Source organism: Corvus hawaiiensis, unplaced genomic scaffold, assembly GCF_020740725.1.
Source record: "Corvus hawaiiensis isolate bCorHaw1 unplaced genomic scaffold, bCorHaw1.pri.cur scaffold_255_ctg1, whole genome shotgun sequence".
Classification (NCBI taxonomy): domain Eukaryota; kingdom Metazoa; phylum Chordata; class Aves; order Passeriformes; family Corvidae; genus Corvus; species Corvus hawaiiensis.
The window spans coordinates 15,920-29,650 of NW_025963321.1; the positions used below are offsets into that span (position 1 = coordinate 15,920).

Consider the following 13,731-nt stretch of genomic DNA (forward strand, 5'->3'; position numbering starts at 1 on the left):
ATGGGACAGACACAGGGACAGAGGGACACAGGGTGTGGATGGGGGGACAGGGGGACAGACACAGGGACAGAGGGACACAGGGATGGATGGGGACATGGGGACAGACACAGGGACAGAGGGACACAGGGGTGGATGGGGGACAGGGGGACACGGGGACAGGGGGACAGACACGGACAGACGGGGACACAGGGATGGGTGGTGGTCACGGAGACGGCGACGGGGTGGATGGGGGGGGACACGGGGGACAGCAGGACAGACGGATGGAAGGAGATGGGACAGACACAGGGACACGCGGCCGACAGGGATGAGGGGGTGACACGGGACAGGGGCAGGAACAGGAGGATGGACACAGGCGTGGGGACAGGGGACAAACGGACACGGGGACAGACGTGGGGACACCAGGGGTGAAGGTGGGGACCGACACGGGGACAGACAGACGGACAGAGGGGCAGCGGGGACACGGTGGGGGACACGGGGGGGGACACGGTGGGGACACGGAGGGGGACACGGGGGGGACACGGAGGGGACACGGAGGGGACGGAGGGGGACACGGGGGGGGGGACACAGGGGGACACGGGGGGGACAGCGAGAAGAGGAGAGAAAAGAGAAGCGTTTCATCAGCGACTGGGGGGTCCCACGGGGGGGCGGGGGGGGACCCCAACCCCGAGGGGAATTTTGGGGACCCGGGGGAGGGAAAGGGGGCACGGGGGAGGGGAGGTCCCTTAACCGGGGAGGGGACAGAGGAGGAGGGGACAGAATGGGGGGAAGGGATGGGGGGGGGGGGGGGGGGGACACCCCGAATGTCCCCCGGCAATGGCGAAAAGGGGGGGGGGCCGTGCCCCCCAGCGAACCCGGGACCCCCTTTTATTTATGGGGGGGGGGGGGGGGGCAGCACCCTGAGGGGGAGGGCAGCTCTCCTTGGGGGGAGCCCTAAAACGGGGGGGAGGGGCTCAAATCGGGGGGGGGCCTAAATCGGGGGGGCTCTTCCCCTCCCCCCCCCGGGCCCACAGCCAGGGACGATCGAGCGCGACGGAGACCACGGGGGGGGAGGGGGGGGGGGAGGGGCTTGGGGGGGTCCCCCCGGTGCGGGGGGAGGTTTGGGGGGACCCCCCCCGGTTTTGGGGTGCGGGGAGGGGGGGGGGGTGGGGTTTGGGGGGGATCGCGCGTGGTCCCGGTGTCCGGCGCCGGCTGCAGAGAGGCTGGGGGGAGAGAAACGGGGGGGGGTTAGAGCTGCGGGAGAGAAGGGGACACGGGGGACACGGGGGACACGGGGGGACCCCCAGGGCAGAGACCCGCCCCCCCGCCCCCAGCGGGGTCTCTGCGCCGGGGGGGGGGGGGATGGGGCCCCCCATGGGGGCAGGGCCAGGCCGGGACCCCCGGGGGACAGCGGGGTCCCCCCCCAAACCCCCCCAAATCTGAACTCCCCTCCCCCTCAAAAGGGACCCCGGGCTGGGGTCCCGCCCCCCCCAGCCTGGCCTGGCCCCCCCGGCCCGGGGCGCGGCACACGCGCGTGCGAGGGGGAGGGGCGTGTCACACACGCGTGTGCGGGGGCTGGGGGCGGCTGTGAGCACAGGCGGGCACAGGTGCGTGTGCAGGGGGGAGCAGGTGTGGACACCCCGCCTTGGGTCCAGGGGAGTGCACAGCCGGGCACACACACACCTGTGCATGCACACACCTGTGCATTCACATAGCCGTGCACTCACACACCTGTGCACTCACACACCTGTGCATTCACACACCTGTGCATTCACACACCTGTGCACTCACACACCTGTGCGCTCACACACCTGTGCATTCACACACCTGTGCATTCACACACCTGTGCACTCACACACCTGTGCACTCACACATCTGTGCATTCACACACCTGTGCACTCACACACCTGTGCACTCACACACCTGTGCGCTCACACACCTGTGCATTCACACACCCTGTGCATTCACACACCTGTGCACTCACACACCTGTGCACTCACACACCTGTGCACTCACACATCTGTGCATTCACACACCTGTGCACTCACACACCTGTGCACTCACACACCTGTGCACTCACACATCTGTGCATTCACACACCTGTGCACTCACACACCTGTGCACTCACACACCTGTGCACTCACACACCTGTGCATTCACACACCTGTGCACTCACACACCTGTGCATTCACACATCTGTGCATTCACACACCTGTGCGCTCACACACCTGTGCATTCACACACCTGTGCGCTCACACACCTGTGCACTCACACACCTGTGCATTCACACACCTGTGCACTCACACACCTGTGCACTCACACACCTGTGCGCTCACACACCTGTGCATTCACACACCTGTGCACTCACACACCTGTGCATTCACACACCTGTGCATTCACACACCTGTGCGCTCACACACCTGTGCATTCACACACCTGTGCACTCACATAGCCGTGCACTCACACACCTGTGCACTCACACACCTGTGCACTCACACACCTGTGCGCTCACACACCTGTGCACTCACACACCTGTGCATTCACACACCTGTGCACTCACATAGCCGTGCACTCACACACCTGTGCACTCACACACCTGTGCATGCACACACCTGTGCACTCACACACCTGTGCACTCACACACCTGTGCATTCACACACCTGTGCGCTCACACACCTGTGCACTCACACACCTGTGCATTCACACACCTGTGCACTCACATAGCCGTGCACTCACACACCTGTGCACTCACACACCTGTGCGCTCACACACCTGTGCGCTCACACACCTGTGCATGCACACACCTGTGCACTCACATAGCCGTGCACTCACACACCTGTGCACTCACACACCTGTGCACTCACACATCTGTGCACTCACACACCTGTGCATGCACACACCTGTGCACTCACACACCTGTGCATTCACACACCTGAGCACTCACACACCTGTGCATGCACACACCTGTGCATTCACACACCTGTGCACTCACACACCTGTGCATTCACACACCTGTGCATGCACACACCTGTGCATGCACACACCTGTGCACTCACACACCTGTGCATTCACACACCTGTGCGCTCACACACCTGTGCACTCACACACCTGTGCGCTCACACACCTGTGCATGCACACACCTGTGGATTCACACACCTGTGCACTCACACACCTGTGCATTCACACACCTGTGCATTCACACACCTGTGCATGCACACACCTGTGCACTCACACACCTGTGCATTCACACACCTGTGCGCTCACACACCTGTGCACTCACACACCTGTGCGCTCACACACCTGTGCATGCACACACCTGTGCACTCACACACCTGTGCGCACACACACCTGGGCACTCACACACCTGTGCATTCACACACCTGTGCAGTCACACACCTGTGCACTCACACACCTGTGCACTCACACACCTGTGCGCTCACACAACTGTGCACTCACACACCTGTGCATTCACACATCTGTGCACTCACACACCTGTGCATTCACACACCTGTGCACTCACACACCTGTGCACTCACACACCTGGGCACTCACACACCTGTGCACTCACACACCTGAGCACTCACACACCTGTGCATTCACACATCTGTGCATTCACACACCTGTGCATTCACACACCTGTGCATGCACACACCTGTGCATTCACATAGCCGTGCACTCACACACCTGTGCACTCACACACCTGTGCGCTCACACACCTGTGCATTCACACACCTGTGCATTCACACACCTGTGCACTCACACACCTGTGCACTCACACACCTGTGCGCTCACACACCTGTGCATTCACACACCTGTGCATGCACACACCTGTGCACTCACACACCTGTGCATTCACACACCTGTGCACTCACACACCTGTGCACTCACACACCTGTGCGCTCACACACCTGTGCACTCACACACCTGTGCATTCACACACCTGTGCATTCACACACCTGTGCACTCACACACCTGTGCGCTCACACACCTGTGCATTCACACACCTGTGCATTCACACACCTGTGCACTCACACACCTGTGCGCTCACACACCTGTGCATTCACACACCTGTGCACTCACACACCTGTGCATTCACACATCTGTGCATTCACACAGCCGTGCACTCACACACCTGTGCACTCACACCTGTGCGCACACACACCTGTGCGCTCACACAACTGTGCACTCACACCTGTGCGCTCACACAACTGTGCACTCACACACCTGTGCATTCACACACCTGTGCATTCACACACCTGTGCACGCACACACCTGTGCACTCACACACCTGTGCACTCACACACCTGTGCGCTCACACACCTGTGCATTCACACACCTGTGCATTCACACACCTGTGCACGCACACACCTGTGCACTCACACACCTGTGCATTCACACACCTGTGCGCTCACACACCTGTGCATTCACACACCTGTGCGCTCACACAACTGTGCACTCACACACCTGTGCATTCACACACCTGTGCACTCACACACCTGTGCATTCACACACCGGTGCATTCACACACCTGTGCGCTCACACACCTGTGCATTCACACACCTGTGCATTCACACACCTGTGCATTCACATAGCCGTGCATTCACACACTGGTGCATTCACACAGCCGTGCATTCACACACCTGTGCCCTCACACACCTGTGCATGCACACATCTGTGCACTCACACACCTGTGCGCTCACACACCTGGGCACTCACACACCTGTGCACTCACACACCTGTGCGCTCACACACCTGTGCACTCACACACCTGTGCATTCACACATCTGTGCACTCACACACCTGTGCATTCACACACCTGTGCATTCACACACCTGTGCACGCACACACCTGTGCACTCACACACCTGTGCACTCACACACCTGTGCATTCACACACCTGTGCACTCACACACCTGTGCGCTCACACACCTGTGCATTCACACACCTGTGCATTCACACACCTGTGCACTCACACCTGTGCGCTCACACACCTGTGCATGCACACACCTGTGCACTCACACATCTGTGCCCTCACACACCTGTGCATTCACACACCTGTGCACTCACACACCTGTGCACTCACACACCTGGGCACTCACACACCTGTGCATTCACACATCTGTGCACTCACACACCTGTGCATGCACACACCTGTGCACTCACACACCTGTGCACTCACACACCTGTGCATGCACACACCTGTGCACTCACACACCTGTGCACTCACACACCTGTGCATTCACACATCTGTGCACTCACACACCTGTGCATTCACACACCTGTGCATTCACACACCTGTGCACTCACACACCTGTGCACTCACACACCTGTGCATTCACACACCTGTGCACTCACACACCTGTGCGCTCACACACCTGTGCATTCACACACCTGTGCACTCACACCTGTGCGCTCACACACCTGTGCATGCACACACCTGTGCACTCACACATCTGTGCCCTCACACACCTGTGCATTCACACACCGGTGCATTCACACAGCCGTGCACTCACACACCTGTGCACTCACACACCTGTGCACTCACACACCTGTGCGCTCACACATCTGTGCATTCACACACCTGTGCCCTCACACACCTGTGCATGCACACATCTGTGCACTCACACACCTGTGCACTCACACACCTGAGCACTCACACACCTGTGCACTCACACACCTGTGCGCTCACACACCTGGGCACTCACACACCTGTGCACTCACACACCTGAGCACTCACACACCTGTGCATGCACACACCTGTGCACTCACACACCTGTGCATTCACACACCTGTGCACTCACACACCTGTGCACTCACACACCTGTGCATTCACACACCTGTGCACTCACACACCTGTGCACTCACACATCTGTGCATTCACACAGCCGTGCACTCACACACCTGTGCATTCACACACCTGTGCACTCACACACCTGTGCATTCACACACCTGTGCATTCACACACCTGAGCACTCACACACCTGTGCATTCACACACCTGTGCACTCACACACCTGAGCACTCACACACCTGTGCATTCACACACCTGTGCACTCACACACCTGTGCATTCACACATCTGTGCATTCACACACCGGTGCATTCACACACCTGTGCACTCACACACCTGTGCACTCACACATCTGTGCACTCACACACCTGTGCATTCACACACCGGTGCATTCACACAGCCGTGCACTCACACACCTGTGCACTCACACACCTGTGCATTCACACACCTGTGCAGTCACACATCTGTGCACTCACACACCTGTGCATTCACACACCTGTGCACTCACACACCTGTGCACTCACACACCTGTGCATTCACACACCTGTGCATTCACACACCTGTGCACTCACACATCTGTGCATTCACACACCTGTGCACTCACACACCTGTGCACTCACACACCTGTGCGCTCACACACCTGTGCATTCACACACCTGTGCACTCACACACCTGTGCACTCACACACCTGTGCACTCACACACCTGTGCATTCACACACCTGTGCAGTCACACATCTGTGCACTCACACACCTGTGCACTCACACACCTGTGCATTCACACACCTGTGCAGTCACACATCTGTGCACTCACACACCTGTGCACTCACACACCTGTGCATTCACACACCTGTGCGCTCACACACCTGTGCGCTCACACACCTGTGCATTCACACACCTGTGCGCTCACACACCTGTGCGCTCACACACCTGTGCATTCACACACCTGTGCGCTCACACACCTGTGCGCTCACACACCTGTGTGAGCCCATTTGCACACACATGTGGGCACGTGTTCCCCTGGCCGTGCATTTGGGTGTGAGCACAGGTGTGAGCACAGGTGTGAGCACTGGTGTGTTCAGGCGGCAGCGCATTTGCACGCCCAGGTGTGGCTGCGCAGGTGTGCAAGAGCTGCCACCCTTGTGCCGGTCTGTGGCCACACCCGCGGCTGTCACCTGTGCACGCTCACAGGTGTGTGGCACTGTCACACCTGCCCAGGTGCGTGGCACTGTCACACCTTCCTGAGTGTTTGTGCTCACACAGGTGCGTGGCACTTCCACATGTGCCCCAGGTGTGTGTGCTGCCCCACCTGTGCCCTGTCGCACACGCGTGTGCAGGGGGGGCGCGGGGGCTGCGTGTGCACGGGGGCACACCTGGGCGTGCGGCCGTGTCCAGGTGTGCATGAAGGGCTGTGAGTGCACAGTCCCAGGTGTGCACAGCTCAGGTGTGCCCAGGTGTGCCCATCCCAGGTGTGCACAGGGATCCAGGTGTGCCCTGGCGTGCCCATCCCTGGTGTGCACAGCTCAGGTGTGCCCAGGTGTGCCCATCCCAGGTGTGCACAGGGATCCAAGTGTGCCGCAGCCCGAGGTGTGCACAGAAATGCCCAAGTGTGCATCCCCAGGTGTGCCCAGGTGTGCCCAAGGATCCAGGTGTGCCCATGTGCGCACAGCTTCAGGTATGCCCAAGTGTGCACAAGGATCCAGATGTGCACATTGCAGGTATGCACAAGGATCCAGGTGTGCCCCGGTGTGCCCATCCAGGTGAACACACCCCAGGTGTGCCCATCCAGGTGTGCACATGGATCCAGGTGTGCCCAGGTGTGCCCATCCAGGTGTGCACAGGGATCCAGGTGAGCACAGTGTGCCCAGGTGTGCCCATCCAGGTGTGCCCATCCAGGTGTGCACAGGGATCCAGGTGTGCCCATCCAGGTGAGCCCATCCAGGTGAGCCCATCCAGGTGAGCCCATCCAGGTGTGCACAGGGATCCAGGTGTGCCCATCCAGGTGTGCCCATCCAGGTGTGCCCAGGGATCCAGGTGTGCCCATCCAAGTGAGCCCATCCAGGTGTGCCCATCCAGGTGTGCACAGGGATCCAGGTGAGCCCATCCAGGTGTGCACAGGGATCCAGGTGAGCTCATCCAGGTGTGCCCATCCAGGTTTGCCCATCCAGGTGTGCACAGGGATCCAGGTGTGCCCATCCAAGTGAGCCCATCCAGGTGTGCCCATCCAGGTGTGCACAGGGATCCAGGTGTGCCCATCCAGGTGTGCCCATCCAGGTGTGCACAGGGATCCAGGTGTGCCCATCCAGGTGTGCCCATCCAGGTGTGCACAGGGATCCAGGTGTGCCCATCCAGGTGTGCCCATCCAGGTGAGCCCATCCAGGTGTGCACAGGGATCCAGGTGTGCCCATCCAGGTGAGCCCATCCAGGTGTGCACAGGGATCCAGGTGAGCTCATCCAGGTGTGCCCATCCAGGTGTGCACAGGGATCCAGGTGTGCCCATCCAGGTGTGCCCATCCAGGTGTGCCCATCCAGGTGTGCACAGGGATCCAGGTGTGCCCATCCAGGTGTGGCCATCCAGGTGTGCCCATCCAGGTGTGCACAGGGATCCAGGTGTGCCCATCCAGGTGTGCCCATCCAGGTGTGCACAGGGATCCAGGTGAGCTCATCCAGGTGTGCCCATCCAGGTGTGCACAGGGATCCAGGTGTGCCCATCCAGGTGAGCCCATCCAGGTGTGCACAGGGATCCAGGTGTGGCCATCCAGGTGTGCCCATCCAGGTGTGCCCATCCAGGTGTGCACAGGGATCCAGGTGTGCCCATCCAGGTGAGCCCATCCAGGTGTGCACAGGGATCCAGGTGTGCCCATCCAGGTGTGCCCATCCAGGTGTGCACAGGGATCCAGGTGAGCTCATCCAGGTGTGCCCATCCAGGTGTGCCCATCCAGGTGTGCACAGGGATCCAGGTGTGCCCATCCAGGTGTGCCCATCCAGGTGAGCTCATCCAGGTGTGCCCATCCAGGTGTGCCCAGGGATCCAGGTGTGCCCATCCAGGTGAGCCCAGCCCGGCCGTGCCGCAGCCCCCGCGCTGCCCCGGGGTTTTTTTTTGGGGGGGGTTGGGGGGGTCCCCGGGGTGGGTGGGGGAGGGGAGACTCACAGGCTCGGGGGGGCCCCGCGGTCCGGGGGGGCTCGGCCGGGCCCTGCGGGAGGAGGAGGAGGAGAGAGAAGCGTTAGGGGCCCCCCGCCCCCCGCTCCGGACACCTGTGGGAAGAAGCCGCGGCCCTGCCCGGCCCCGCCCCCACCTGCGCAGGCCCCGCCCCCACCTGCCCGCAGGCCCCGCCCCCGGCCCCGCCCCTGCCCCGGCCCCGCCCCGCCCCCCCCCCCCCCCGCGCGGACGGACGGACGGACACGGGGGCGACGCCCTGGCTGCGCCCGCGAGTGAGCCCGGGGAGCCCGGGAGTGACCCTTGGGTGACCCCGGAGTGACCCCTGAGCTGACCCCGAGTGACCTTGGCTGGCCCTGACCGCGACTGACCGCGACTGACCGCGACTGACCCCGACTGACCCCCCACAACTGCCCCCAACTGACCCCGACTGACCCCACAACTGACCTCGACTGACCCTTGAATGACCCCCGACTGACCCCCCACAACTGACCCCTGACTGACCCCAGCTGACCCCAACTGACCCCCCACAACTTACCCCGACTGCCCCCGACTGCCCCCGACTGACCCCGACTGACCCCAGCTGACCCCAACTGATCTCCCACAACTGACCCCTGACTGACCCCAACTGACCCCGACTGACCCCCCCAACTGATCCCGACTGACTGCGACTGACCCCTGACTGACCTCTGACTGACCCCTGACTGACCCCTGACTGACCCCTCCAAAACTGATCCCGACTGACCCCGACCGACCTCAACTGATCTCCCACAACTGACCCCTGACTGACCCCGACTGACCCCGACTGACCCCTGACTGACCCCCAGAACTGACCCCTGACTGACCCTGGCTGACTCCACCGACCCCAACTGACCCCGACTGACCCCGACTGACCCCTGACTGACCCCCAGGACTGACCCCTGACTGACCCCGACTGACCCCCAGAACTGACCCCTGACTGACCCTGACTGACCCTGACTGACCCCGACTGACCCCCAGAACTGACCCCTGACTGACCCTGACTGACCCTGACTGACCCCAACTGACCCCTGACTGACCCTGACTGACCCCTGACTGACCCCCAGAACTGACCTCTGACTGATCCCAGAACTGACCCCTGACTGACCCTGACTGACCCCAACTGACCCCCAGAACTGACCCCTGACTGACCCTGACTGACCTCTGACTGACCCCAACTGACCCCTCAAATGACCCCCGACTGACCCACAACTGCACCCCTGACCCAAAACTGACCCCCCAGCTGACCCCCGACTGACCCCAGCTGACCCCAACTGACCCCAGCTGACCCCTGACTGACCCCAGCTGACCCCGACTGACCCCAACTGACCCCGACTGACCCCGACTGACCCCATAACTGACCTCACTGACCCCAACTGATGTCCCACAACTGACCCCTGATTGACCCCAACTGACCCCGACTGACCCTGACTGACCCCGACTGACCCCAGCTGTCCTTGACTGACCCCGACTGACCCCAACTGACCCCGACTGACCCCAGCTGACCCCAACTGACCCCAATTGACCCCGACTGACCCCAACTGACCCTTGACTGACCCCGACTGACCCTGACTGACCCCAAATGAAGCCCACTGACCCCGACTGACCCCAACTGACCCCTGACTGACCCCGACTGACCCCAACTGACCCCGACTGACCCCGACTGACCCCAACTGACCCCAACTGACCCCGACTGACCCTGACTGACCCCAAATGAAGCCCACTGACCCCGACTGACCCCAACTGACCCCTGACTGACCCCGACTGACCCCAACTGACCCCGACTGACCCCGACTGACCCCAACCGACCCCAACTGACCCCAACTGACCCCGACTGACCCCGACTGACCCCAACCGACCCCAACTGACCCCGACTGACCCCAGCTGTCCTTGACTGACCCCAACTGACCCCAACTGACCCCGACTGACCCTGACTGACCCCAACTGACCCCAACTGACCCCGACTGACCCCAACTGACCCTGACTGACCCCAAATGAAGCCCACTGACCCCTGACTGACCCCAGCTGTCTTTGGCTGACCCCAAATGACCTGGAGTGACCCCGGCTGACCCCTGACTGACCCCAGATGACCTTTACTGACCCCCAGCTGCCCCCCTGACCCCCAGGTGACCCCACGCTGACCGTCCCTGCCCTCCTGCCCCCCGAGCTGCCCCTCTCTGGGGGTGTGTTGGGGGGGTGCTTGATTTGGGGGGGGTTCTCTGGGGGTCTCCACGGCTGGGGGGGGTTGGCGGGTCTGGGGGGGGTCACGGGGCTGCCCCGGCCCCCCAAAATTGCCCCCCCCGCCCCATTTAGGGCCTCACCCCAGGGGGGACGGGAGGGGGGAGGGGTCACCCCGGCCTGGCCCCCCCCCAAACTCGGGGGGTCCCTCAGGGGACTCGGGGGTCCCCGAGGGGGGTCCCGGGGGGGTCCCCGAAGGGTTTGGGGTCCCCAGGGTCCCTCGAGGGGAGCCCCGGGAGGTTTGGGGGGGGGGGGTCCTGGGGCACTTCCGGGGGCCTGGGGGGGCTGGGGGGGGTCCCGGGGACCCCCGAGGGGACACTGGGGGGGTCTGGGGTCCCCCAAATCGAATGACGGCTACTTAAGGGGGGGAGGGGCGCACTGAGCCGCCCCCCCCCCCCCGCGGTATTGGGGAGCGGGGGGGGGGAGGGGAGGGGGAAACAAGGGGGGATTTGGGGGGGAGGGGAAGGGGGGGGAGGGGAGAAACGGGGGGGGGGCTGGGGGGGAGGGGAGGGGGTGGGAGGATTTGGGGGGTCGGGGGGGGTCTGGGAAGGGGGGGCAGGGTCAGGGGATGGGGGGCCCAGAGGGGGTGGGGGCAGGGAGGGAATTTGGGGTGCGGGGTGGGTAGGAGAAGGGGGAGGGGCAGGGTTTGGGGTGAGGGAGGGGGATTTTGGGGTGCAGGATGAACGGGGGGGGTGGGAGGGGGGGCAGGGTTTGGGGCGAGGAGGGAGAATTTGGGGGGGCAGGGTCACGGGGGGAGGGGTCAGAATTTGGGGGTCACCGCGGAGGATTTGGGGGTGCGGGGTGGAAAGAATTTGGGGGGGGGGGGGCTCAGGATTTGGGGGGGGGCGGGGGAGTTTGGGGGGGATGGGTGGGGGGAAGTTGGGGGGGCTCAGGAGGGTCCTGGGGGTGGGGGCTCAGGGGGTTGGGGGGGGGTCTGGGGGGGTTTTGGGGGGTTCTGGGATGGGTTGGGGGGTCCGGAAGGTTTTAGGGGTTGGGAGGGGTCGGGGGGGGGGAGGGGGGTCGCGGGTTCTGAGGGGTCTGGGGGGACTTTGGGGGAGTTGGAGGGGTCAGGAGGGGTTTGGGGGGGTCTCGGGGGGGGTTCGGGGGGGTTCGGGGGTCTCTGGGAGGGTTCAGGAGGGTTCGGGGGGTTCTGGGAGTTCGGGGGTCTCTGGGGGGGATCGGGGGGGTTCGGGGGGGTTTGGGGGGGTCTCTGGGGGGGTTCGGGGGTCTCTGGGGGGGTTCGGGGGTCTCTGGGGGGGTGGGGGTCTCTGGGGGCCGGAGCGAGGGGGTCCGTGTTACCTTTTTGTTCCACTTCTACTTTTTAGCACCGGAAGAAAAGGCGGGAGAGAGCGGGGGGAGGGGCGGGAGGGGGGCGGGGGGGGCGGGGGGGGAGGGGGGGCGGGAGGGGAGGGGAGGGGTCACACGGGCGGGGGGGGGGGGGGAGGGGGGAGGGGGGGAGGGGCGAGAGAGGAGACAAAGAGAAAAGAGATTAAACGGCTCCGGCCCCCCCCGAGCCCGGGGGGACCCCGAGACCCCCCAGAGACCCCAGACCCTGCGGGGGAGGGGCAGCGGCACCCGGGACACGGGGATGGACACGGGGATGGACACGGGGATGGACACACGGACACGGGATGGACACACGGACACGGGGATGGACACACGGACACGGGATGGACACGGGGATGGACACGGGGATGGACACGGGGATGGACACACGGACAAGGGATGGACACGGGGATGGACACACGGACACGGGGATGGACACACGGACACGGGATGGACACGGGAATGGACACGGGGATGGACACACGGACACGGGGATGGACACGGGGATGGACACGGGGATGGACACACGGACACGGGATGGACACGGGGATGGACATGGGGATGGATACACGGACACGGGATGGACACGGGAATGGACACGGGGATGGACACACGGACACGGGGATGGACACGGGGATGGACACGGGATGGACACACGGACACGGGATGGACACGGGGATGGACACGGGATGGACATGGGGATGGACACAAGGACACGGGATGGACACGAGGATGGACATGGGGATGGACACGGGGATGGACACGGGATGGACATGGGGATGGACACAAGGACACGGGATGGACACGAGGATGGACATGGGGATGGACATGGAGATGGACACGGGATGGACAAGGGGATGGACACGCGGATGGACACACGGACACGGGATGGACATGGGGATGGACATGGGGATGGACACGGGGATGGACACACGGACACGGGATGGACACGGGGATGGACACACGGACACGGGGATGGACACGGGATGGACATGGGGTTGGACACACAGACACGGGGATGGACATGGGGATGGACACAGGAATGGACACACGGACATGGGGATGGACATGGGGATGGACACGGGGATGGACACGGGGATGGACACACGGACACAGGGATGGACATGGGGATGGACACACGGACACGGGGATGGACAGATGGACACGGGGATGGACATACGGACACGGGATGGACACGGGGATGGACACACAGACACGGGGATGGACACA

The 13,731-nt window shown here is 63.1% G+C and overlaps 2 protein-coding genes across 2 annotated transcripts in view; both read right to left on the bottom strand.

Moving 5' to 3' along the window:
* The window catches only part of LOC125320882 (adhesion G protein-coupled receptor L1-like), a gene marked incomplete at its 3' end in the record, with an annotated part of 44,920 nt that overhangs the window by 15,454 nt on the left and 15,735 nt on the right, over positions 1 to 13,731 (bottom strand). Inside the window, 1 exon segment of the mRNA XM_048293299.1 lies at positions 12,475 to 12,489. Coding sequence (XP_048149256.1) covers positions 12,475 to 12,489 — 15 coding nt within the window.
* On the bottom strand, positions 1,434 to 7,953 carry LOC125320884. The gene is made up of 2 exons (XM_048293302.1): positions 6,725 to 7,953; positions 1,434 to 1,659 (listed from the first exon to the last, which is right to left on the bottom strand). The coding sequence occupies exon 1, from the start codon at positions 7,924 to 7,926 to the stop codon at positions 7,018 to 7,020; it is 909 nt and encodes a 302-aa protein (XP_048149259.1). The 5' UTR covers positions 7,927 to 7,953; the 3' UTR covers positions 1,434 to 1,659; positions 6,725 to 7,017.

Bases quoted from the DNA above. Each gene is read 5' to 3' on its own strand.
- LOC125320884 (XM_048293302.1), bottom strand. From the start codon at position 7,926: ATGGGCAAACCTGGATGGGCACACCTGGATGAGCTCACCTGGATCCCT.